General features: G+C 35.7%; 3 protein-coding genes across 7 annotated transcripts in view; all 3 read left to right on the plus strand.

Annotated features, from left to right (window-relative positions):
- LOC148957328 (transcription initiation factor TFIID subunit 9B-like) lies at positions 1-9,129 on the plus strand. The gene is made up of 6 exons (XM_089115608.1): positions 1-137; positions 3,812-3,948; positions 5,809-5,952; positions 6,362-6,443; positions 7,486-7,598; positions 8,582-9,129. The coding sequence occupies exons 1-6, from the start codon at positions 8-10 to the stop codon at positions 8,762-8,764; spliced, it is 789 nt and encodes a 262-aa protein (XP_088971734.1). The 5' UTR covers positions 1-7; the 3' UTR covers positions 8,765-9,129.
- A 170-nt stretch (positions 9,130-9,299) lies between these two features.
- On the plus strand, positions 9,300-16,009 carry LOC135684567 (uncharacterized). Its single transcript, XM_065200186.2, has 5 exons — positions 9,300-10,688; positions 11,957-12,290; positions 13,471-13,676; positions 13,897-14,073; positions 15,026-16,009. Exons 1-5 carry the CDS (start codon positions 10,613-10,615, stop codon positions 15,319-15,321), a joined length of 1,089 nt encoding a protein of 362 aa, XP_065056258.1. The 5' UTR covers positions 9,300-10,612; the 3' UTR covers positions 15,322-16,009.
- Positions 16,010-17,857: 1,848 nt separating this feature from the next.
- Positions 17,858-27,636, plus strand: part of LOC135684566 (alpha-1A adrenergic receptor) — a 49,684-nt gene continuing 39,905 nt past the window's right edge. For 2 of the 5 annotated variants that reach the window (XM_065200180.2, XM_065200184.2), the window contains exon 1: positions 17,858-18,458. The gene's annotated coding sequence lies outside the window, so the exon portion shown is untranslated. Of the gene's footprint in view, positions 18,459-24,185; positions 24,651-27,636 lie in introns of those variants that run through there. The other 3 variants (XM_089115510.1, XM_089115513.1, XM_089115514.1) reach the window with 2 other exon arrangements.

Raw genomic sequence — 27,636 nt, forward strand, 5'->3', positions numbered from 1 at the left:
AAGAGAAATGGCGGCCGGATTGGACAATTCGAAGACAACCCCTAAAGATGCCCTTGTGATGGCATCAATATTAAAAGAAATGGGAGTCAGTGAATACGAACCAAGGGTCATAAATCAGATGCTTGAATTTAGTTACAGTAAGTATCCGAATGAACTTTAAAAATGAACTAATCACAGACCTAAAATTTTCAAAACCGGGATTTCTCTTCAGAAAAACAGGGAGGTCAGCCAAAATTAGGAAAATGCCCAAATGCGTTAAAGATTATAATCAAACCTTTGAAATATTGTGTTAGGCAAACTGTTCTATTATGACGATTTTTGGCTTATCTGTAAACACAGCCAAAACAAGACATAAAACAGAAAACGCTATGGAACTGTCTTTGAATGATTCTAGAACTTGATTGCCCTTTTAATAAATTTATCGCATATGATAATATGAATTGATTGAATAGTGTCATTAGGTAAGTATGATCAGTGTTGTACCAAGGACTTAAAAAAAGTGTTGGTTAAAATAAGTTAGAAATAGGGAGATTATTTTGAAAGACCCAGACTGTAAAGCATTTTTTCTGCATGGGGAACACCAGAAGAATAATTTTGACATTTGCGGATAACAAAAGTTTCCTACGAAATCATGCAAGGAATTTGAAGCAAAGGCTTTTGAAGAGACCTTGTATTCCTTGTTTTTTATGTTATCAAAAGTCAGAAGTTTAAATGAGTATGATTATGTTTCTGCTCTTATGTGTTATGTTTATATTATTTGTAGCGGGATGAGGCTCAAACTGCTCTCTAAACTTCAGAAAGCCACCTGTTCTTAAAAAATATTGGACCGTGTTCTCCAAAAATATTCAAAACATTGTATCAAGGACTTTCTTACGTTCGCTGAGTTCATGCAAAACTTGAACATCAAAAAAAGAAACATCTTTCATGTGTTCTTTTGATATTAGCAGTCTTTTCACAAATGTCCCTTTGAGTGAGACCATGAAAGTATGTGCCAAGGCTTTGTACCGGAGCAAGCTTAATATCCCACCATTCCCAGAGGAAGTATTCATTGAACTGATGGAAACTGCAACATGTTCAGTTGAATTCAGCTTTAACAATGAAATGTACCAACAGAAGGATAGTGTCGCTATGGGTAGCCCTCTGGAACCTGCCTTGGCCAATATCTTTGTTAGCTTTCATGAAGAACTTTTGTTTGACTTCGACCAAAGCCAGGTGTTTATTTTTGGTATGTGGATGAAACATATACCATTTTAAAAACAGAGGCTGAGTGTGATACTTTCCTAAAACGCCTTAATGGCCTTCACACCGCCCTACAGTTTACATTTGAAAAGGAAGAAAATAACTCCTTGCCATTTCTAGATGTTTTGGTTGAAAAGTCTGGCAATGGATTTTTCACCAGTGTATACCGTAAACCCACATTTTTGGGGTTATACACTCGATGGAGTATGTTTTGCCCAAAACAAAGAAAAATCAGCCTCATCAAAACGCTTACACATAGAGCACTGATGATTTGTTCCAAGTCTAAATTTGACTCAGAACTTGAAAAACTAACTAAGATCTTTCTGGAGAACGGCTACCCAGAGGGTGTCATTTCAGTTTACATTAAGGAGAAGATAGGAAATTTTTCGGCTGACGTAAAATTTGGTCCTCAAAAGTGCTTGGTCTATCTAAACCTACCCTGGATTAATAACAGTTCCCTGCGTTTTGAAAGTCAAATAAAACAGGCCATTACAAATTGTTTTTGCAGTCAACCCACTTATTGTTTACATTACGAAAAAGGCCCTTCTGTCCATTCAAAAGAACTGCGTTCCTACCACACAAAAAAGTTCCGTTGTTTATGAATTTTTGTGCCAGTGTGATTCTGGCTATGTAGGACGCACTACCCAAAGATTAAAACAAAATATTCCGTCTAGCATTAGAAACAAAACTCTTCCCCAAAGAGAACAGCCACCTCGATCTTGCAAATCTGAAATTGCAACTAAAACCTGTGATTCTGCTATTGGGCAGCATTTACTGGAAAAGCCAGATTGTGCAAAAAACTATAATGGTGACATGTTTTGAATTATTGGTAAAGCCCGATCGTCGTTCCATCTAGCAGTTTTGGAGTCTATCTACATAAGCACGAAAAAATCGCTACTGTGTAGACAAAAGGAGTTCGTTTTCACCTTAGCACTCCATTGGTTACATTCTCAATGGGCAAGCGGCACTGATTGGTCAACCTCAACAGTCATGTGCTCGTGTTTCTGATTGGCCTATTTCGATCCACAATTGGGCATATGATATATATTTCCTAGCGTAGAGTTTTCGATCTATGTTCTGATGTTTTAAACTCTGAATAGTGTCAGACGGAATGCTTTAGTTTACTAAATGTTTGCTTTTTTCAAAGCCATTTTCAAGTCTGTACCACCAAAAGATTGTTTAAGAATTTAGAGAAACAATTCAGCTACAAGTTCCATTATGTTAATATTTAGCTTAACCGCTTTTTGAAAGTGATTTATGTAGCAAAAAGAATATATTTTCCTTACAGCAAGAACAAGATGTCAAAAGATCTTGATATGATTATTATTTTGTTTGCATTGCTGCAGCATGCTATCTGTTGAATCGGTCATTGATTGAAGGCTTACGTGTAAAAAAAATTCAGGAGAAACTACCAATCTAGGTGGAGCGTGCAAAGAGGGAAATTGTGATTGCTGTTCATGGTTAAAATATCAAAAAAAATGAAAGTATCCTTAATTATAGTAGCAAACAACATCAAGCAATAAAACCGACTGCCCTTTCCTTCGTTGCTCGGATAAAATTAAGGACACAATCGCTGGAAATTTTCCCTTTTTGTCAGTAGCTAAAATTTGTTTAAACTCTATAATGCTATTTTTGTTTATAAAACCATCATCATTCTTAAGTAATCTTCTGTTAAAGTAGTTCTTTGAAAATGTACCGGTCTTTGCGTAATTAAACCTTACTTTACCTCTTTATTTTGAACAATTTTATATCCTACGCATTACATACGAAAAAAGTCTTGCAGGCACCTTTTGCAAAACAGTTTGTGCTTGCAGGTACAAAACAGTTATAGGGAGGTCTGTTAATTTATATTATGTCTTGGAGTATGAAGCTGTTAGTTTTATAGCTAAAAAAACAAGGCTTTTGATGTTGCTCACAATTAATCAACTTATAATATCATATGAATTTATATTATAGTATCATATAATATTTTAAAAAGGTTTTATGAGCATTTCATTCAGTTAAATCCATTAGCAATCTTGCAGTCTTTGTTCATTTATCTCATGCAAAGAAGCATAGAATAAACTGATGCAGTTTAAGAAAAACTGTCTACTAATAAATTTTGTTAGCAATAATTTATAAATATTAAAGCCTTGCATTATTACAATAAGACTATTTCCTTCGTCATCTTTTAAGTGCTGTTCTGGGTATCTCACGCAGCAAAATTTTTTAATACCGTGAGATCTTCAAACCTGCAAAGCACAGCCATCAAATGAAACTAGCATTTATTCGCAAGACAAACCAAGATAGTTTGGCACCCTGCTTTTCTTTTTTCTACCAGTGCTCTGATAGCCCTCTTTTCTATGCCGCCTCTTTATGTAACATACCCAAAAATGTAGATTAGCTGATTTATTTTAATGTTTATTAGATCTGACTATTTCCACATCTGGTAACCCTATCATTCAGGAAAATGTGCTAATCACAATTTTATACAATCTCAGATGCATGTTTCATCTTTGTATCTATTTTTTGTGCTTTATATTGTAGCTTTGTGCTATTATATATTATAATGTATCTCATTGTTTTAATGAAGGATATATCACAGATGTTTTAGAAGATGCCAGAGTTTGTTCTCTGCATGCCTCTAAGAAGCAGATCGATCTTGATGACGTGAAACTGGCAGTTGAGAGGAAACTCGATCATTCTTTCACATCCCCACCACCAAGAGAGGTAAAGAACGCTAATAGTTTATTCCAATTTATTTGAAGTTCCAAGTGGTTGAGAGCAGTGGCTGTATGAATTCCAATGTATGAATTATACATTTCAGACTTTCATTCTCCAGTTTGTCGTCAGCTGTTGCTTTTAAAATGATTTATTTGTTCATTTGCAGTGATGGGCGTATGTTCTGTGCTCACCAAGGGCATTCATTTCTGCCTCATTTACTATTTTTGCAACGTGTGCTGGCTGCGTATCATCAGCCAACGCCTTTGTTATTCTTCTGTTGCCCACCTGCGTCAGTGTTGCCCTACGTTCATTTAGATAATTGCCTTTGATACAGTTTCCTTATAGCAGAGTTTGTTGTATTCAACTATAGTAGTTTCAGCCCTGAAGCAGATGTGCAACCACATCCTATTTTTAAATCACTAATTGCAGTTTGCAAGGTTCCTTTTTGTTTTCCTTCCCCAATGTCTATCCTATTAGCATATACGTCATGCCCTGCAGATTTGCATGACAGTTCCATGACAGTACGCATTGATTTGAAAAAGGTTCTTAATAAGTTATTAAAAATATGTCGTGTAGAGGCCATTATCCTCTTGGCTTCCCCTTTTGCACGACCCTTATGGTTTTCTGTTCCCTTTTTATTTGTTCTGCGTATACTGTTTGCTTGTCCTCTTTCCTTAATATTTTTTTTTCAGTTTCTTTTAGTAAAGCACAGGTAATAAAGAGTTTTTTTCCTTGTATTGGCTGTGTAGTATGTTCTAAACACAGGGGTAGGATGCCTTCAAAACATGATTGACATGTGGCCTCGGTACATGCATTTCAATATGATCCAAAAATGGATAACCCCGTAATTTTAATCAACAACGTGGACCGGTTTTTTTATAGTGACCTTCAATTTAAATCCACTTGAAAGCTTCTGCTTGGTTCTCTCTATTCAAGAAAGGCCGATAGCGTCTTCTCAACAAAAGACCTAAATCTCCTTAACATCTCAGGCCTCTTTTACGCCCCCTTTCGGAAGATTCCTGTCCAAAACATAATTCTTGATAATACCTCTCCCTCGAATTACCCTATGTTTTAAAAGCGTAAGATGTATATATATTTATCGTTGCATTTGTGTGTGCAAAAATTTGATGTAGTTCAAGATATGTAGGAAATCAGAAGCTTCTTGGACACATAACTGTTATTTGATGCTTGATTTGCTTAATTTGATTTTATATTTTTATTCAAGATGTGCTCGTTACTGTCTAAATTAAAATGTTTTTAGTTAGCAATTTTTCATGAAGAAAGCGGATCTTCTTTGAATCGACCCTAAATTTTAGGAAAGTACGCTCGCTCTGCAAGTTTAAATTTCTTATAATCATTACTGCTATTTATATCATATTTCAAAAATGAATTTCTCATCATTTTATTTCTTCTTTTGTTTCACAACACAACATTTCTTTTACAATGCCCAGCACGAGGACTGCCTCGTCAGTGTATTTTTATCGCACTACTACCATGAGCTACTTCCTGACACTAAAATGCAAGGCTTAACTCCATACAGGCAATACTGCCAAGTTCAGCCGAGAGCTTAAGTTGCCTTATCATCGAAATAGAGAAAAATAGTTATAGCTCATGGTTTATCGGCATATATTTCTTGCCAATGTTCAGCAAATTGTATTGGAGTTTAAAGACAATCGACGCCGCCTGTCAATCAACTATCGACCAGTCAGTGAGCGTGCTACCGCTCGCACTTTTTTATTCATTTGCTTATATGGCCTCCGATGTTCTACTTTGCATACTTTTAATAAATTATTCTTTAAATGAAACGAATACTCTCGCAGTGCTTTTCATTGTGCAATATCACTCTAAGTAGCCATTCATTTGTAGTTTCTGCTAGAAGTTGCAAGGATGAAAAACGGGCAACCATTGCCACTGATACAAGAAAAAAGCGGACTGCGGTTACCTCCTGATCGATATTGCCTGACTGGCTGTAATTATAGACTAAAATCTGGAACGAATGCACAGAAAAAGGTATCTTCTTTGTGTATTTTGTAGCTAGAAAAACGATGAAGTATTTTTAAGATGTAGGTTTACATAATTAAAAAGATAATTGGAAATAACTGAGAAACATCTTATAACTTCCAAGTAAAATAAGAAAGGATACAAACAATCGAAATAAAGATTCAGAACTATTTTAAATAAACCTAGAAAGACTTTGGATACCTCTTAAAAGTGTATAAATATTGAACCCAGATGGTAATCTTGCTTTTGATAATTTGTATGCTACAAAAAGGAGACCTACCATAGGAGAATTGTTTTCTTACCGTGACCAAGCATTTAAAATCAGCTTCTTTCTAAAAACACCGAAGTTCATGCATAGATAGTCTTGTCCCTTTTTGACAAAAATGCTTAATGTCAACCTTTTTTTAATCCTGTTTAGGTACCAAGCACACACAGATTGAACGTCATCACTCAAAAGACTCCTGGCTTAGTACCGCAGAGCATAGGAGCCATCAAATCTGGTAAAGGGCTTAAGTTATTTTATCTATACGAAATATATTTGTTATTTGTTATGAGGTGCAACTGCCATTACGATTAAGTTTTTTCCTAATATTCCCCACTCTACCATTCGTGTTTCTTTGATAAGATATCCTCTGCCGATCTCTTTCTCTGCGGGAATTTAAATCTATCAGCAATATGACAGCGAAAAGAATCCACTGTCAGAATTCTGTTTAGTTATTAGGAAAAATTGAGTATTGTTTGTAGCAAGACTTTGAACTAAATCGAATGCAGACCATCCTTCTATCGTGCATTGCATTTCAACATGTGCTTTTCAAAGAACATCACTTTTCTAATTTGCTAATCCGAGCACGCCTGCGGTGACCATTTGACAACAGTTCTGTCGACCTTTAATATTTTATTACCGTGAAACATTTGTCAGTTTGTAGCCACTATTGTAACAGTTTGGCCACAGCTTTCAACTGAAACGAAAGTAGGATCGTATGTCAGTGAATTACTTCTTGAGATGAAAAAATTCAACAGTCATTTCATTTGCTGCTTTATGAATGACGTATAATCAAGCTGCGCGTTAAGCATGCATTGATAACATGTCTGTGATCACGTGCTCAAGATCACGTGTTCGTGATCACGTGTACCTGATCAAGTGTCCATGAAATGTATACACCTGTTTCTCATCATGCTGCACTATACTTCGGCTGAAATCAACTTTCTAGACAAAAAGCCTTCTCGCATTGTCAGCATTCTCTTTCTGTTCACAGAAGATAGAGATGCAATCTTTTTATTCTTTCTTGTGTATTTCTCATATTTATTTATCACATCTCAGAAAAATACATTACTGCTTTAGGCATGCTTTAGAAGAGGGTAAGGATATCTGCTATGTTTAAATACTTAGGAACGTATACCAAATTTTACTGGTTCAAAGAAGTTTAATGATACATTCAATGCTTGAGTGGAATTTGTATTGAGAAGTGCGTTTTTAATTCATGACAAAGTATTTGTTTCTATATCAGAAATATTCATGAGTCGCTTCGCTTTGTTTTCAAGGAATTTCCACTGCGAGAGATGCCATGCTGGCAAACCAAAGGCTTGTGAATGCTTCGCTTGCTCAGCAAAATGTCATGAAAGCAAATGAAGGAAAACCCCGTCCATCACTCAACGTTTGTCTTGTTTTTTATTTATCTCTGGATGTTTATATTTTGTTGGGACCACTATTTCTAGCGGTGCCCCTATCTTAATATTTAATGATAAACGAAGTGTAAGATGAAGACTCAGAGAAATATCACCATTTTGTGTAACTATTTTGTATCAAATCCATCAATATTCTGTTTCACATTTTCGCCGATCACCATCATTACTTCAACTCTACTCCAACCAACTAACTAACTTATTACGAGTTTCAACTTAGATAATCACGTTCACTGAGACTTGTCGATTGATATTTTCCATACGTTTGTCCTTATTAGGTATTGAGATTCAAAACATGTTATTTACTACTGCTTTAAATCAAATATAAAATCAACATTATAATTAAAACTCTACATGCCGCCGTGTATTTCGGCACGTATTACACTACCGAATGTAATAACAATAACTGTGTGAGGTCTTAGGATACCAAGGAAGGTCTGGGCCCCAACATATTTTATCAATTTTGCTGCCCCCCCCCCCCCCCAGTTGCTAATTTGCGATCTCCCCTAAATCAGGTTAAGCTTGTCCAATTCCGATATGTCAAATTGTCTTCATTGCACATTTTCTTGAATAGAACTAGGTCCTTTCTCTCAACTAGCAGTTCCTTTGACCGAAGGTAAAGATGATCTCTGATGACTGCCAACTGGACCTTCCAAAAACCTTTCTGTTAAAAATTGTCACAAAGATTTGTTCTTTGAATAAGTTAAAGGGTGCATAATCAGACAAACTTTATCTAGATTGCTATGAGAGAACTTATTCTCTTTTTAATATGCAGCCTTTTTACAGACATAATTTGTCTTTGCCAGATGTATTCTTATGAATTGGCCATTTGATGTCTGTGCTTTGCTGCCATAGAGACACTGTACCTTTATTGAGACACTTGCATTAAGCCAAAACTATCCATATATTCATTTTTAGAGACATAAAAAATTGACTTCTTCTTATACGTCTCTAGCCATTGAACAAGGGAATGAATGTCGAAAGGCAAGATGTTTTGATTAAAACTGAGAAGGCCCCGAAATCCAGCACTGTGACGTCATTGCCGTCGATGGAAGAAACTGCTGCTAGTGCACAGACGTTTCCCAATTTACTCAAGAGAAAGCGTGATGGAGACGATGAGGATTACGACGAGCATTGAACTTTTCATCAGTCAAACGACGACAGTAATCCAAGAGAAAGTACACTAGAAACAGATTGTATTTTTTAAGAACAGACCAACGGGAGGTTGCATTACATATGCTTATCCCGACCTCATATCAAAAGCAAATCTGCTAGTGTCCTGGGCTGAACGTTCATTTTGTGAATTTTAGGATCTTGCATTCTGAAACCCTACCAGTGCTGAAACCCTACCAAGCACTGGTTGATCGATCAGGCAAGGCTAACACCACTTTAATTGCATGTAGAACGGTAGTAGTATGGAAGCTAGATAGGTAGACCATTTTGCAATGTATAATTTTTTAGTTCAAGTCTCAACTAGATAAATGTGTACGTTGGACAATAAATCATGCAAATAGTCGCTGAATCAAAGTTATCTGTTTCTCTTTCGTTTTATAATTTTTCCTTAAGCCAGAATGATAGGAAGAACTCTTATCTTTTTCTTGGAGTCTGATTTGATTTTAGTAGATTTTGGCCTGTTTTTACTGGAAGTTTTATCGGGGTCAACTACTTGAACTTCAAACACTCATCAAAATGTGACAAAGGTAGCGTCATATCACGTGAGCTAGATTTCATTGGCCACAACCTTTTCCTTAATCAAATGCAATCGTGTATATCCAAAAAATGCTATAATTTTTTAGCAAACAAACTTTTTCACAATGTCAAGCTAAAGAAAATTTTCTTTCCAGGGACTTAAATCAAAACCGTGACTTCGTTTGTTTATTTAAGTTAACATCGTAAATGATTGGAATTAATTCTGCGGCAGGGGTTTTGTTTCAGTAAAAAAAATTATCCTACCACATGGAGTTATTTTCCAAGGCAAATTTCCAAGGCAAATTTAATTGAGAGCAAGGCAAAGGATATGCAATACAGTAAATGATCTAAAATGTAGCCGATAATATAAAGTGACAATTGCCGATAGCAACTGAGTAGCAAATGCTTTATTTACTAACAATACTTCCGGGTGTAAGTAATCATGCTTGCCCGGCTTACTTGCATGGTTCAAAAACTCGCAATCACAAGATTGGCCCATTGGCTTCCACGATTGGGTAATTCAACCCCATTGATGAAAAAGCAAAAATATTTAACTGTTTTATCCGGAACTCGAAGGAATGTTTGAGCAGCCAAGAATTATATGTATCAGTACCAGCAGACCTTTCTCTTTGCTCAGTATTTTTGAACCGGTTAGGTGATGCGTGAACGATTAGCGACGCCCCGGTTGTTATTTGAGCCCAAATGTTAAGCAGGTCCGGGGCCACTCAACCAGGTGATTGTGCAGTGAAGTATGAAAACTTGCATTCAGTTGACAGCTTAAATAATATCCAACTTTGCTGCGAAGATTATTTTGCAGATTTGCAAATTACTTCTTTGCGGCTGTATACGTGAAGAAAGAAAAACTTAAAAGTGGATTTTAAGTCAGTCATTGCAAGGGTCAAGGTGGATGAACAGCCAAAAAATCAGCTTCAAAAGTGGTTCTGACATCATCAAAAGAGAGGCCTTTCCACCAATCAAAGGTCGCACCCAGGGTTCGCATGAATAGCTGCAAATGCCAATTGATAGTTAATAATGCAGGTCTTTTGAATGTCGCCATACGCCAAATCCTGAATCTTTTACAATAGAATATTTGTACCGACCGTAATACCTCGCTTTAGTTTTAGTTTAGAATATGGATTGCTTGTAGCTCGCACTGCACCAATGCACCTGAGTCTGCTAGTGGAAATATAGCACAACGGACAAATATACATGATGCAACGAATCTGAATCAACAGCACCTAGGTTTATGGAAAATTGGATAGAAATTGCACTCATAGCATATAAGACTTAGCATATTATGCCTAGATCGTTTTTACTGAAACAATACTTTAGAAGAAAATACTACTGGTTGATTGATGATACCTATGATGAAGGTAAGCATGCGTCTTAACACTTTTCTTTCCATATTTGTCCTCGATCCATATTAAGTTTGCAGCTTATTTTAACGATGTGCTGCAGCTAAAAAGGCAGCTTCTAAAATGCAAAGCTATTTTCTGATTTTTTTGGGAGTATCCTTCATTATTTTTTGCACATTATAGACCTTTCACGGCACTTTCACGGATGCTTACCCCACTGAGAGGCAACTTCCGTTCCCCTTGGTTTTTGCTTATTTCACTCCGAATGCAATAGCTTTTAATTTCACTTTCCATATCGCTGCTTCTTGTCTCTCTGCTATCACAATAAATGCATATAATATCAAAAGTACTGCTAATTGAAATATTAGCTAGCGGACTAGACTTGGATTGGAAACCGAGCCAATCTTATTTCAAAGAAGTTCCCAAGTTAAAATTTCATACAACATCAACACGCTGATATCTGTTTCCAAGAAAGAACCCCTCAAATATAAATCTCAAGTTTGCGCCTTATTGTTTTAAAATTGTTTTTACTTCCGCAATGGCATTTTAGGCCAAAATTTCTATGCATCATCAACATTATTTCTTAGCCATTGAAAAGATCTAGAACAGTGAAAGGTTTAGCATTGCATTCCATTTAACTTCAATGACATATTTGCTGTGAATAATGATGAAACGAACCAGTGAGCAAAGACCAGTGGACCTAGTCTAACGTTAAATGCTTCCTTTGCAACTGTTGCAGTCTCCAAGATAACTACATTTAAATGCGCTCTTAATTCTTTATCTTCACAAAGCACCTCGTATCATCAATTCACAGCTCAGTTTGTTGCTACAAGGAAAGTTCCATCGCTTTTGTTGATGAAGACTATCGTAGTGTCCCAATTCAGCTGCTGTCTGTAAAATGAACTGAACAATAAGATAAATAGAATTTACAAAGCTTTCAGAATTGCAAAACAATGTTTTTAGTTTTTAAAGATTATCAGAAATTTTAAATTCGGTCGAGATTTACAAAGCAGAATCATAGGCCTTAATATCTGAGGTGTTCCGATCAGCTAAATCTACCGAAGGGAAGGTGAAAACAACTTTCCTTATAGAGCTAGGACTACGATTAGAAGCAGAGAGAGCGCTTGGTGTCAAAGACCAATCGATTCCCAACTACTTTTTTAGACCTTTCTTAATTCATTATCATAGCACCTGGATTTGAATTTGATTGCAATTTACGGCTTGATAGAGAGTGTTGAAATTTGAGTTCTCAAATTATGCTAGCTTATCTTTTCGCACTTTTTTAGACGAAGAAAGCGAAGCAGATAGTGTCATTTCAAATTTTGCTTATGGAAGTCGAGACATAGGTCCATTTACAAGCGCATCACCTCATCCTGCAGTAGAAAATTATAATTGGAATTATGAAGATGAGAAGTCGTATTGGTTTGAGTTAAATGGCCAGACGGATAAAGAACGTATTGATAGCGGAACCAAGCATGGCTTTGAACAAGGTGGAAGGGAACCAATTGCAGGTTCTACAACCAAACAGCTTCCAAACAAAAGTGATTCCGCTCCAGAGTTGCAAACATCAGATAACTTATCGCAAAGCAATTTAGATGAAAAGTTAAACCAAATGTTGCAGTAAGTGACCGCCCTGTCAAGTGTTCATTTCTTTTTTCAAAGTCAAATTGTTATTGGTTTTTAGCAATATTATCCTAATCAATAGATGTAATAATATATTATATGGATTTTTAAAATTTCTAGATGGAACGGCGATCGAAGAACGACGGCAATGTTTCTTTGCTGTAAGCCCTCGTATTGTTTACAGTACTAGGGGAGTCCTTCCATTCATTCAAATTATTGTGTTTTTTCTACCCAAAAAAGTTCCGTTATTTATGACTTCACATGCCAATGTGATTCTAGTTACGTAGGACGCACAACCCAAAGATTGGAGGATAGAATAAAACAGCATTACTCTACAACATTAAAAGCAGAACTTTCCCCCAAGAGCCTTGGGGGAAAGTTCTTCGGTCTTGCAGGTAAACAAATTACAAAAACATGTGATTCTGCCAGTGGGCGGCATTTGCTAGACAACCCAGTTTTTGCCAAGACTATATTGACGAAATGTTTCAGATTATTGACTCGGTCGCTGTTCCATGCAGACACTGTGCAGGCGACACTGATTGGGCAACCTCAACAGTCAAGTGCCCACGTTTCTGATTGGCCCATCTTGATCCACAACTGAATACATTCCCTAACTTTGAGTTGTTTATCTTTGTTCTGACGTTTTATACTCTGAAGAGTGTCAGACAAAAAGCTTTAAGCATGTACTAAAATGATTGCTTTTTTCAAAGCCATTTTAAACTTTGTTCCACTAAAGAATTAATCATAATAAGTATATATAATCCAGACTGTGCAGAAAACACCGCACGTGTCTGCTGCATGGTACAATAACTGCAGCAAATTACTGAAATACTTTGATTTATTAACTATATCCACTCAAAGAAAAGCTAACCTGAATATTTCTTAGTATTGCAGGTAACATTGCTATGTAGTTTGTTTTTTTATCAGAAAAAATCGTTCCATGTTATTTTAGGTTGTTGCCACAAGGCCTAAAAAGTACGCTAGTTAACAATAGTTTTGCAGTTTTGCAGTTAACAATATCCTTATAATCTTTGTAAACTGATTTTTAAGATAAATGCATGTATCGCAGATAGGTAATAGCTGAGAGCTCTATAGTCTTAACATCTTTATATGCAAAAGTCAAGAAACTTGAGTTATCGAAGAGATTATAATAACATTCCAAATTTATTTTTTGCAGGGAAAATCCAGACATTGTAAAAAGGAACATAAAGCAGTTTTTAGAGAATAATAGAATACTTTTGACGGAAATTTCTGTTGAAATTGGCATCAAAGAAGAAAATCTGAAGTCGTACATCGATGGCAACGAGCCATTTACAAAAGAACAGAGAGAAGAGTTTTATAAATGGTATCTTATGAAAATTCTTAGGCCACCAAGTGGATTAGGTGAGAATCTAGTTTCAATAAAACATTTCCTATCTTTTTATTGCCCGAATGATGTTTTACTATTAGTCAAATTCATTTGCATATATTTTCCTTCTGACCTCTGCTCTTAATGTTGGTTTCAGTAAACTCAATGAAAGGTTACTATGATGATTCAGACCGTATTGAGGCCCTTAGAGTTTCTTTCGCCGTGGTTTCAAATACATCTATACCTTGTTTGCAGATGAAAAGAGCTATACATGTTACAAATGCGGAAAGATTTTTGCTTACGAGAGCTATCTTGAGAGGCATATTAAATATGTGTGTCCAGATAATACTGGCAGAACGTGGAAGTGTTCTTACTGTGGAAAAGCATTTCAGTATCCATGCTACTTGAAACGTCATATCAGATCCCACACAGGTAAATATGGCACATCATATATCTGTTTTTCTCCATATATCAGTCTATATTCTTCTTATCCTATTTGCTCATTATCAATTATTAATGTCTTTGGTCGAGAATTTCGTACTTGTTCGTGCGGAATAACCTGATTTTACACTCAATTTCTGATAACCTTTTCTACTATTTTCCTTTGTTATCGGAATAACGATGGGCTATCAAGCACGTCTTGATGTCATTTCAAAGTGAAAAAGATAGTACCCGGTGAATTTTTATCTGTCTAATTGTATACCGGGAAAGTTCGCAAGTTTTATAAAATTTGAAGCGAGCTTTAGCATGTTCTTGTAGAGTATATAAAAAGTTTGGAAGTTAGCAGGGAAGAAAGTGGCTGAAGGACGGGCTTGTAAAGTCTACAGCTAAAATTGCGGTTTTGAACTGTTTTTCTGACCGTTACTTAAAGAATAAAATAATCGGCCAGAAATTGACAGCGTTTATATCTTAAACATAAAACTATGTTGAATACAGTAATAATTCTGACCGTTACATAAATTTTCCCGCCAATTATTTTGTCCGTTTGAAATTTTGGAGCGACTTTCGTCAAAAAGGAAGAATTTTTTCATTGAAAGTTTGCTTCAAGCATGAAAATACCAATATTCCCAACGACTGTTGTTCCTTTTTTGCACCACAACAAGGCAAGGAGCACTTCAACTAACAATTATAAACTCTGTGGGTTGATATGGTAATGGAAGAAAATACTCTCTTTGCATTAAAACAAGATCTGTAACTTCGACATGTATTTGACGTGCTCGCATGCTTGTTTATTCTAATTTCTCCTTTTAACCCCTGTGTTCATTACATACGTCGTTACTACAACAGTGGACATGAATATTTAAAAACTTTTAGTTGGCTATTTTACTTAAACTTGTTTTTAAAAGCATCACAGCGATAAAGCATTTATTTGATCTTTTTTCAGGCGAATCGCCTTACAAATGCGACCAGTGTGATCGGGCGTTCGTCCGATCAACAGACCTTCAACGGCACATAAGGAACCATACTGGTGAAAAGCCGTACAAGTGCTCAGAATGTGAACGTGCCTTTGCTAGATCAACAGACCTAAAACGGCACATGCGCACTCATACTGGCGAGAAGCCTTACAAATGCTGGCAGTGTGGAAAGACCTTTTCACAGTCTGGCAGTCTTCAAACACATCTCCATACCCACAACAAAGAGAGCAATGGCGGAAGAAAACTGGCTAAAGGCTCTAAATGAGATTTGATCAGCATCTGCATAGCAATAAGCAGCAATTCGTACCATCTTGTAAAAGAAATCCTTTAAGAGCATCAGTTTTCTGCTTTGTTTTCTACTGATGACAACATTCTTCAAAGAAGTTGGTAGGAAGAACTGGCAATGAACTGTCACCGCAAGATTCAGATATGTTTTTCCCACTATATTTAGTTTAACCATCATGATGGTTCAATGTTACAATTTTTTAGTGTCAATAAACGTTAAATATACGTTTCGTATCATAATACAAATTTATACAATGTTTTTTATAATCAAAGTCTAGATATGATATATTTGCTTATAGTTTCAGGGTGTAGGTTATTGCGTATTAGAATGATACTGCTAGAGTATTATTACTTTTGCAGCTATTTGCTTCGAAGTAAAACCTGAATAATCCATCTGTCACAAAGCCACTTTTGCCATGCTTGTATCATGAAAAAGGAATATAGTTGCAGATTTTCGCTTTTTTAAATAGTTTGATATAGTTAGTTATCATGAATTTTAAGACATTGTAGTTCAAAAAAGAAATCCAATTTTTTTGCTTAAAATGTAAATGTGTAAATATGTTTTATTTTGGATTATGGAATGATAGCTATTTTGTTCCAAAAATTTTTCATCCTTAATCTTTCATATTGTGAATTGTACAGTTTTAAATGAAAATATTTTGTACGAAGAGCTCTTTTCCCTTGTGCTCCTTATCTGTTGTTGCTAAAATCTTTGACCCGATGAAGCAAAAACTTGCTGTTGTTAGAGTGTTTGTAGATTTGTAACGGTATAGAGGAAAACTTCAATTCATTTTCTTGTGTTTTTCATTTGTACATAACGACGTACTAATCGCAATTGTATTTACAAGCACACCTCAAATATAATCCCTTAATAAGCGAAACAATATGCGAAACAATAAGAAGCCCTCGTAGAAAAGTAGTCTGGTACTAGCCCGTTCAATTTTTCTCTTCTTTCCTTAATGTGATCTTCATGACTAAAGATGCAATTCAAAGCAACAGATCTTGGCAAGAAGGCAGTGTCTGTTGATCAACAAACGATTTCAACAGTTTCTTCAGTTGTCTATATTCCGCTTACCGTAAATCCTCGAATCCACTTACCGTAAATCCTCTTATTTATATCGATGAGGGCTTATTCAAAGGGGGTAGACATTAAAAAGACATTATTAAAAGATTTTGTCTACATTAGCAGAAATATATTTATGAGCATTTAGTCAATTTTTACCAAAAGAATGAATTTTTGAGGTAATTCGATAAAACGCCAAAGTCAACCTCAGATGGCAAAAATCATCAAATTTGAGGGGGCCAATTTAAGGATTTACAGAAGCAGTGGGGTTTTTTTCGAAGGGGGGGGGGGGGGCAATTCGAGGATTTTCGGTATCTAAAGTTGTTTGAAGCTTTCTTTTTTTCGAAGTTATGCTCATTCTGACACTATTCATTATTCCATTCATAACTAACCCTGTCATTTCAAAGCATTAGAGCCTTCCCGTGCAGCCCTCTCGTTTATTTCTTCAAAGGTTTTGAGTTTACTATGTGTGCTCAGGCATGTCTGGCCCATTCAGGCCATGTACGGCACAGAGTAACGAGCATTTGGCTCGACCCAGTGAATTGCGAACCGTTATTGCGTCAATCAATAATGCTAATAATGATTTTGATGAAGATATTTTCTGATCCTACAGACTAGGTCTGGACTAATATATCCTTTAAGCTAATCCTAAGCTTAACACAATGTCTTAGACTCTGTTATCAAACTTCGTTGCAAGAGGTTTGATGATCTAGGCAAACGTACTCAGAGTCTGGTACAGTGTTGCCACCTCGCAGATACGTCGCAGGCCTCTTTGCTTAATATGCGACAGTCTTTGCTTACAACATTCTGCAGGCAATCTTCCCTTGCTATTGCTAGCTAAGTCTTAGTCTTTCGAAATCGTCTTTCTCCTTGAAAATAAGATGTCTTGCTTTTATATGTGTTTTATGCAGTGAACGAAATTCTAAAAGATTACACGAAGAAGTTACTCTGAGTTAAAAGAAACTTCAACTTACTGAGCATGCGTAAACCTAAAAGTGTTTGACGAAGTGGCTAAAAGAATGCAACATTGTTTGCCAAACATAAAAACAAAGAAAACGTAGGGCTGACGAAAATCGACTTTCATGAAACGGGAGATAGTGGACAAACAACTTTTATATTATTTCCGAATCTATGTTAGATGTTGTTTCAAGTACAAGATTGATTCGTTTAGCCAGAGCTTTACATAAACTTTTCATTCATATAGTAATGTGTACTTTATTTTTATTTCAAAAATTCCTGGACACCTGAATTCTCTGAAGATATTCTCCGAAAATAATCAGATCTAAATTGAGGCTTATAAAAGAGAAACTTGTTATCAAATGTGATTTAATTCTTCGAATTTCACTTGGTTTTCAAATACTTTTGTCAATATTGGTTTAGGCTCATCCTTACCAAGTTAAGTTTTCTTGCATTTAGTGTAATGCAATTCCAAGAATTAATCCTATGTGATCAAATATGCTCTGTTTTGATTTTCAAGGTCGGTTTGACACAAGAAAACGATTCGCTCCACTAGGTGATAATTAAACCCAATATGTCGCTAATTCAATTTCCATTCAATTTCCAATACCGCACTTTCTTACCTCTACAATGCACATAAAAGCAGATTTGCGGGCTTTTCTATAAACAAACATGCAAAAATGCAGGGCTGCCTTGTTCCCGCTCAAATCACATGTTTCCATAGATTATCATTTAGTTGCAATAGATCCAGCGGTATAATTCCATATTGACTAACCAAAGTTCAGGAATGCGTAAATTTTTCATTTAAAACAGGCAGTTCTTTTTTAAAGCATGCACAGGCATTAAATATCATTAATTGCGCAGGTGAATTCATTGTTTGGCGGAGACCGTCATTTGAAAGCGTTGGATAACTCTTTGCAGCATTCGATTTTTACGACAGCTATTCAAAGGTTGATGGTATCGAAGACTATGTTGTCTGGCCTTGCTTTAAAACAGGTTAGATCTGTACAATTTTATTTGCCAGCTTACATATAATATTGCTGTTTTTGAACTGCTTTCTAAAGCTGCTGGGGCGTCTTTTTCACTTTTCAGATAAGGTAAGATGTTATCGAGTTTATCGTGCCTATTTTCTATAATGTTTATCCCTATCATTGATGTTTTTGGTAGTAATTTCTTGCGTGTTCTTAAATAAATATGTTCCTTATTTTTCCATTGAGAAAAGTTGTTTGAAAAATGCTCAATTAATTAATCATTAGATATTCTCCAGTACTTTATCATTCTTAATCTCAGCTTTCACGGTCTGTCAAAATATTTCCTGCTAAATTTTCCTGCTTTCACAACACTTGAATAGACGACTTTAGGTTACGGTAAACGTTTTTGACACGATATTCCGTTTTCTCTCCCTAAAAGCAAAACTATTAACGAAATCACATTAAACTATACATCATTCGATGCACAATAATATGGCGGTTTCAACCATATCAAAATAATTGGCAAAGATTGTAAATTGATACTTTCTAGGCAGATTGTTTGTTTAAATGAGTGTACCACCTTCAAAAGCTATTTTGTACCCTTGCGTTTGAGGTAAGAAAATCTGACTTATATAAGCAGATAGCTCAGATCCTTAGCTACCAAATTGTGTCTCAGATTTTTCAACTTCCTCCTCCCCTTGAAACTATACCCTGTCAAAAATTGGCAAAGAGATTTGCTTCCCTCTCATAGCTGTATTTGGTTATAAAAGACGGACCAGAGCAAAAACAAAAGGTTTTAGACATACTTTGCTTACCCGACATCTGTACTGGCCGTGTGCAAAGTTTTGAGCCATTCGATTGGTTACTTGGGTACATAATAGCTTTTTCGTACCTGGATGTAGAAGAATTGTAAGTCCACAGTGTTATCCGGGTCAAGTCACTTGAAGCTTTAAGATCAATAAGACTGTTTAAATAAACACGGCCGTACACTGGATACATGGATGTACCAAGCGATATTGTGAAAGAGACATGCGACCACAACCGCAAAGCAACGATAATCGGCTTAACAGATCAAGAGATTTTCAGGCCTCAACTAAAAGTTCTGATAAAGAAATTTTGAAAACCTTCGCTTACACGGGATTTTTTCTATTTTCAAAATTTCTGTTAGTTTCAAATTTGGTATCATTGTATGCCTTGGAAGTTCGGCTACTTGAATGAGAAAAAAACGAAACAAGGATGTTTTCATCCAGATAACGTTTATCGTAACCTTAAATCATATAAAGAGTACTGATAGACCATCAAAAGAGCATGTGCAATGTACTGGGTGGAATCCAAAAGCATAAAAATGAAGTTACTTTGAAGATATTGCAAATCTAATCTGAATACAGTTCGAGCTTATAGGACGTATTGCCTATGCAATCACAGCATTGACTATAACCATAGTGATTTAAACACAGCTAGGCAAATGGACACCTTCAGAGTGTGTGCTGAATTTTAGGCTAGCTATGTACTGAACTCTGTGGCATTTTTCACTACAAGCTGCTTAAAGACCAAAGCCCAGTTAAAATGCTCTTAACCAAAATTTCATCAAACATCACACTACATCAATGTTCATTGAAATATTTGGTACGTTATAACGCCCTGTTCGGTGACGTCTGAATGACTTCAAAATTTTTAAGTGGCTTGACAAAGCATTTTGTGGTGCATCTGCTGTCTGTATCAACAAATCATTTTTCTAGTCTAGCAGTAGATTTAAGAAATCCTGGCATTCCTGGCCAATTCAAAGTCATTGCAAGCATATTTCATTCTTCAAGCATTCCTCTATGCTTTTTCTTGTATCTTAAATATTATGCTAAGTTCAAGCTTCATGCATGTAAACAGTGGGTATATTTAACTGCAAAGCCAGCAACAAAATCACAAAATGTCATGACTGAGGAGGATCAAGTGACAACCTGCTCAGTTCTTGGTCAATAAACATGGTTACATAGTCAATTGAAAACGCTATTTGGGGATTCAGAAGATAGCATTTATCAAGGAAGGTTTCATTGTAAGACAAAGAAATGTTGTAAGAAATAGGAATAATGAAATCAAGATGAACTTCATGTAAATATAGCAGAAATTACCATATCGTATATGCAAAAGCATACTTGAGGAAGTTTTTTAAACCTAGGAAAAGCTGTTAAACTCAGCTAGATCCATCAGCACATGCATTCGATGGCTTTTTGAATGTACAGCATGTATCATAAAATCAAAAGTCTATAGGCTTCATATCGTTATACGTAGGTCTACTGCACGACATTTATCAAAGCGTATATAAGCACAGGGATTGTTATTCAAATCTTTACAACATTTGAAACTGTTTACGACTCTTATCGTGCAAAGCTTCAATACTACGTAGAACAACATTAGAGCACCAAAATCTTCTCAGCAGTCATAATAATTAACTGTCCTAGAGTTTGGCCATGTGAATAGTGCTTGTCTCCATCAAACAATAACCAAATATATTCTTTGATCCCCAACCGATCCTGTTTTTCACTATCTAGTAAATATTTCTTGTGAGAAAAGCTTTCATCACAACAAACTATGCAACCATATAATGTTTTTAAAATTAAGACTTTCTGACTAAGTTTCGGTTTAAACCACGAGATCTCGTTAACCGGTTTGTGCTGTGCTGTTGCCTAAGTAATTTTTATTGTCGACTGCCGCATGCACCTGATGTACAACACGCTGGACACAGATCAGTGTTAGCAAATATATGCGACTTAAGCATTTTATTTCTTGAAATTGAAGCATAATAATTTCGCTAACACTAGCTAAAGTTTGTTTAAACAACTAGTTTGGGCATACACTTTTCTTTAACAGGGCTCATTGACGACGCAGATTCGGACAGATCCTGGCAACCTCAGTATTTTCTGGTTTCAAAAGTTTGTTAATAACAACATGAGCATACGATGATTTTCTATTTTTCATGCAGATATTGCTTTCGTAACTACTTTGCAGCTCTGAGACAGCTTGTAGGAACAACAGAAGAGCGTTAAAGTAATTCAGGTACGGACCAATATTTAGAAGGGGGTGATGATTACTTTTCTGAAAACGAATTTTGTAGCAATGCTCACTACTTGATTAAGAAAATTGCGCAATAATATCTTCATTAAGAGCACAATTCATCTTCAGATCTGCTCATTTCTCTTACCTACCCTCAGTTTCAGAGAAACTGTAATGTTTGTGGACGTTAGGTGTTGCTTCTGCAGCTGTCTCAGAGCTGCAAAGTAGTTCTGAGACAGTTTTGAGTATACCGATGCTGCTTTAAAAGATTATCTATAGCAACATATGATCATTTGCGTCAGAAACATATATAACTTAAAAAAGGTAGCGATTATTTATGTTATGGAGCTGTATTGTGATATTCACCACCTAAAAGGAAGAATATTTTTCTTAACAGTTTACAGAAATCTTCTTAAGCTGTTACTTCATTGTCAAGTGCACCGGCCAATGCATCATTAAGGTGGTAGTTATGGATACAGTTAAGGTAGTAGACAAAGAGATAAAGCAACTGACGTGGGAGATTAGGTTCAAGAAAACATATTTACTCTAGTCTTCAACTTCCCAGTGGGAAGAGTCCAAAGATCTCTAATAAGGCAACGGAAATTCACACCAAAATCTTTTAGATATTTTTTTAAGTAAACACAGCAGAGATAATGAAAACTAAGACATATGCAGGTCACAAAGCAAAAGGTTTTCTTTAAATTTTTAAAATCCAACTGCAAAAGAAATGTCATTTTTAGAACATGTGCATGTGAACTGATGAAACATTAAAATTTTATGTTTTTTAATCTTTTTTGTATTGAGATTCAATCCTTTCTGTTAGTAACTTGATTGATATAGGTTTGCATACAATCACTTTAGCTAGCTTTCAACTGAGCTTCAAGCTTAGGCCAAAATCAGACGTTGCTCTTCTCATGCGCCCAATCTAATAGACGAAGTATGTTTATGACAAAAGAGACGTTTGACAGGACATAACTTTTTGGTTCTATTTTTTCCGGAATACGATACATGTTTCCTCGCGCTTAAATCGAAAAAAACTTAAAGTTACCATGCTGGAATGAAATAAGAAAGGAACTTCATCATTTTCAAAATACCTCTTTCTAACACAAGATCAGCCCCATTTTCAAAGATTCCCTACCTTTAACATGGCAAACAACTGGATGACTTGGAAACGGAATAAAAAATTATGTTTCTTCCAGCAAAATCATGGAAGAGCGTTTGTTTTATTTTTTCGTGTTTAGTGTAAACGGAGTATCTTGGAAAATCTCAAAAAAATTTCTTCTTGGTTTACAGACTTAGAAATTGGCTTTGAAAAAAGCAAACATTTAGTAAACTAAAGCTTTTCGTCTGACACTCTTCAGAGTTTAAAACGTTAGAACATATATTTCCTACCGTAGAGTTTTCGGTCTTTTTTCTGACGTTTTAAACTCTGAAGAGTGTCAGACGAAAAGCTTTAGTTTACTAAATGTTTGCTTTTTTCAAAGCCATTTTCAACTTTTGTACCACCAAAAGATTGTTAGACTTAGAAATTTTGGAAAAAGAAAAGAAAGAGTCTCCTCACGTTTGATGACTGAGAGACAAACTCAAATTGTTCCTAAAAAAACCATAGTCAGCAGAGTATACAGGAGAAGCTCCAAGGAGTAATTTATTGGTATTGACTTGAATCTTGAAGCGAGTGTCTCGAATCTCTTTGCAAAAGCGTGAGCCTTGTCAGATTTGTAACATGCCACGACTGGGGGTATGGACTAATGCATTGTCTTTTGATGAAGTGCTGTTGGGTCTCTTTGCAAAAAAGTAAATTGAAAACATTGTACATTGTCTCATGTGTTGATCAGCATGCATCGAGAAAAACTGACCATAATGATGAAAGCAATCATAATGTCTAAGTATAGGTACTGTCTGCTTGTTGGAGTCTTGAAGCTAATTAAAAAACAAATAAGAGAAAGTATTGAGGTTTGTACGGTAAAACTTTGAATATAATTACTACGCATCGCTAAAAATACGTTGATAGCTCGGTACACAATTATCCACGAAATCTGCAGGTGATTTAGGCTGAAATATATTTAGCTAGCTAGATTGATCCTATATCCCAAGTTTTATCAAAGCAGCACCCAGTGACACGAGGTCACTTACAATCTAAGATAAACAACTACCTGTTAATCCAAATGGGAAAGAAAATGAAAGCGAAGGGGCAGCTACAATCAAATTTGGGGGGAAAAGTCCGTGAAACACTTCCCATTAACTTAGAGGAAGCTTGCTCTTTTGAAGATTTGCAAAATTATTTTAAGACGAAACAAGGTCAAGACTACAACTGCTTATTGTTTACCCTTGGTTCTTAAAACTGTATACCTTACAGTTTGCATTATTTGCGTGAATAATTTATTAGTGTTTTTGCAGTTGTTATCGTTTGTGATCACATATATTCACAAACAAAAATTTCAAGAAAGTGCTGTTTATGAATTCCCCGATGCCCTTGGTTAGACCTATTATGTCCCTTGTAAGGTTATTCATATTTGTTGTGAAAGAGCATTGCCCCGGTTATTAGGGAGTGCAGGCTTTCGAAATGTTCCAAATTGCACCCTGCTCACTAAATGCTCTACCAGTTATATATTTTTTTAAATTTTATATTTTCATATTCCTGCTCTGGTCATTCAAAATTTTTAGCTTCCCTACCTCAACAAACTTCGTTCAAAATAGGATGCCGCCCTTTAAACGCTCTGCGCCCATTAAACTAATAAAGTTCTTTAAGGTACACAGAAACGTGGGATTTCAGTGTAAAGAAAAGCAATGTCTTGTGTCTTGTGAATTGTCTTGTAACCAAGAAACCTCATCGCAAAAAATCTACCTTGGACAACTGTTTTTGTTCGTGGCAAGTGTGATGATCATGCCTGATAAATCAAGAGACCATCCATTTGTGGGCAGATTAACTCTCTTGTACACACAATAAGCAGAAAAGCCCGTATGTAGGCTTAGGCAGACTAGCAGATTTTGTACAGGATTCACGCTATCATAACATCGTGAACATGTGCACCAACGGGATTTCAGCGGACAGGTTATAATGACAATGAAAAGATCTGTCGAGTCTAACCTTAAATGCAGATAAGCAAACAAACGACAATTGGTACGCTGTTTGTTTGGTCGTCTTATTTACTTCATACAAATCTCATTGGTGGTATGTTTCGGTGCGTTTAGCAATTTCTCCGCAATGATAGTACTTGCGAAAATTCCAATCTTCATTCAAAGTTTCCTGTTGCCAAAAAGAAGATTCTAGAGGTACTCATAACTTTAGACATATTTTACTTTCACTCCATAGTAAACTCCATTTTATTTTAGCCTCTTATAAGGCTTGTCATTATGTTCCCTCTCGATGATTTTGAGGTATGCTATACTTCTTCAGCTGTTTCGAAACCTTCAAGCTTTATTAAAATTTGCATAAAGTCATTTGAATCACGAGACCACAAACATTGAGAGAAAATTACTGATTCAGAGTTCTTGGCAGTCACTATGACCCATTGAAGGAATTATTTTCCTTGATAGAATTCTTATGAGCGTTGCTAACTGAAAAAATTGTTGTTGCCTTTTTGATCAATTAACAGAATTATTGTATACGTAGAAACCTAATCAAAAATTTGGGCGACACCCAGCAACAGCATGTTTTAGGTATTTAGAATATATATGTTAATCATTCTATTACAAAGTCTTAATTTCCAAGAAAGCCTCGAGTTTTAGAAATATGCTTTTGTGACCGCAGAAAAATTTTCTTTTGATTCATTGCCCTGTTTGGTTCATTGCTCGGTATCAAAATAAGCTATATGTGACATTTATTTACAATACAAATGTTAACGACAATTTTTTTTATATACATGTTAAAGCCTAAAAGAGCCATAAGGTCTAGAAAAAAGTCCAGTATTTTGCCTCACTGTTGCAAAATCTAAATTCAATGAAACTTTTCGAAGATGGATCATCTTCTTTAGATTTGACATCCCTCTAGAATGATTGCGGTCGGTCAGATAATGGATTTGATGGATACGACTGTCAGAATACTTGAAAATATCTGAAATAGTGATAAACAACACTTGATCATACTTGACGAATTTTATTCAAAGGAAAGCTTCACGAATTTCTAAACAGGCCTGTGGAGGACTACGGTGAAAGATGTTCTCAAGAAAAATGATAATAATTTGAATTATGACGTAACTAACTGAATGTTAAACAATAGGCATAGCAATGTGTTTTTACTGCCCAACAGTTCCTTCTCTCGCTAACCCTTTCTGTTGTAAGGCTTATGGGCGTGGTAAATTGTGCACGCACCATAGAAAGTCATAGCTCTTTGTTTCTGCAATGCAGCTGTTGGCTGGCAGTAAATAAAAAGCTGAGCAAATCAAATTGTTTTGAAAATTTGCATCATACATTTGCAAGCGTTTGCAATCAGTATCGACAACCTTCTCGCCATCAGTCCTAAATAGAAAGCGCCAACAGCTAATTAAAATTTTCTAACTTCTCCTGCCATCTTTTTAACTAGATTCACAGCTTTCTTCAACGATCAGATTTTTATACGTTTTTTAATTGACAAAACAAATTTTGAAGAATATGTTTTCCAACAAATATTTACATAAAAATTTAATTGGCAAACATTTCACTTAGCATTTCATTGAAAACAAATTCCTACCTTGAAGTGGGTAATGGTGGCAAAAAGCCATTCCTGGGACTAGCAAAACAAAATTAAACATACCAAAGATTGTAATAAGGATTGCAAAATCAACTACAAGGCCCTGTGGCGCTGATTTTTTATAAGTATTCGTGAAAAAGACAGACAGTTCTTGAAAGGTTAGCCCTTATTACTTATTTGCTTTCCATGATATAACCACGATCATTCAATACATCCCAACAATTACAAGCAATTTTTTTGTTCAATTACATGGCCCCGAAATATCACTTTTTGTGCATAGAACAGGCTGGTTTTAAGTTGCTACTCTGAGTTGCCCGATGATCTCATTAAACGTGAAACTCTGAGCAGCAACTTAGAACCGTCCTGTTCCTTACTCTTGCGTGTACGGCTCTGCCTATACTGTATCTTGGAGAAACAAAACATGAAATAATTGATCCCTAGCGTGTCTGTGATGTCGCCGCCCGGTATCCCTTGTGATGGAACATTAGGAACTAACGATGACTTTGTGCAATAGATAGATAATTAAAAAAAGTCATGCTTATCGGATTAGAGAGTGTGTTAGAAGATAATTCCACTACAGCAACAGAAAAGCAAGCATAAATCCATGAGAATATATACGCCTTGAAACGATTAACAATAGAGGCAAAGTTCTCCAACGCAGTTTCCGAGCGACAAGTATCTCTATGAATAAGTAATTTCATCAACGGTTGTTGTAGCCATAATTTGATAGATATAGCACTCGAAGCAACATTTACCTGTAAGATATTGTCATATTTTCTGATAGCTAGAGTTTTCTCTACACGCTATTCAAAACGGAGGAATGATGGTAGAGCCATTCCAATTAATGCAACAAGAATGTGCTAATTTTAATGATTTTGGCCTTGCTGTCCACAAATTGTTTCAAAAGTAATACCTGTAACATTCTTGATTCATACTGTGCAGCTGCTGTGGCATCATACCTCAATAGAAATTGTGGCTTTCGGTCAGTGAAAGAGCGTTTAAAGTTTACAAGACATTTCTAGCCTTCACATAAAAACTGATAAGAATTCACGGCAAAAGACACCGAAGAGATGATCGTATCGGTTTTATCTGTTTTTATTAAACAGATTCTTCAACTTTGTTTCTCCAAACACCGACTTAACAAACTAGCTCTCTGTTCCATCACCGCTAATATTTGTCGCTTTTATGAAAAATTTTCCTCTTCTAATACGAAAATAGCAGTTGTCGTTTATTCCTTGATGCAAACTTGATTTTCATTTGATTACAAATTGTTAACTAAAAAAATTTTCATTAGATATTATTAATACTTAATTTTGCTTAATTTTATGATAATACTTGATTGTATTATTAATAATATTCAATTTTGCTATAAACCCATTGGTTTGAAAAACAGTACCTGTACTGAAACTTTTTACTTATAAAAAATATTGTAAAATGAAAAAAAAATGAAAAGGGCTTGGAAATCTCAGTTGCTCATGTGATCAGAAATTAATACTGTCTCCGGTAAAAAAACCGACACCACAACCCCTCTCTCCCAAGACAATGTTGTTTATAGAGCAGGCACCGCGCAGCCATTGGGCTAGCAGGGGC

Source organism: Rhopilema esculentum, unplaced genomic scaffold (genome assembly GCF_057945365.1).
Source record: "Rhopilema esculentum isolate cy_ngs unplaced genomic scaffold, ASM5794536v1 HiC_scaffold_34, whole genome shotgun sequence".
Taxonomy (NCBI): domain Eukaryota; kingdom Metazoa; phylum Cnidaria; class Scyphozoa; order Rhizostomeae; family Rhizostomatidae; genus Rhopilema; species Rhopilema esculentum.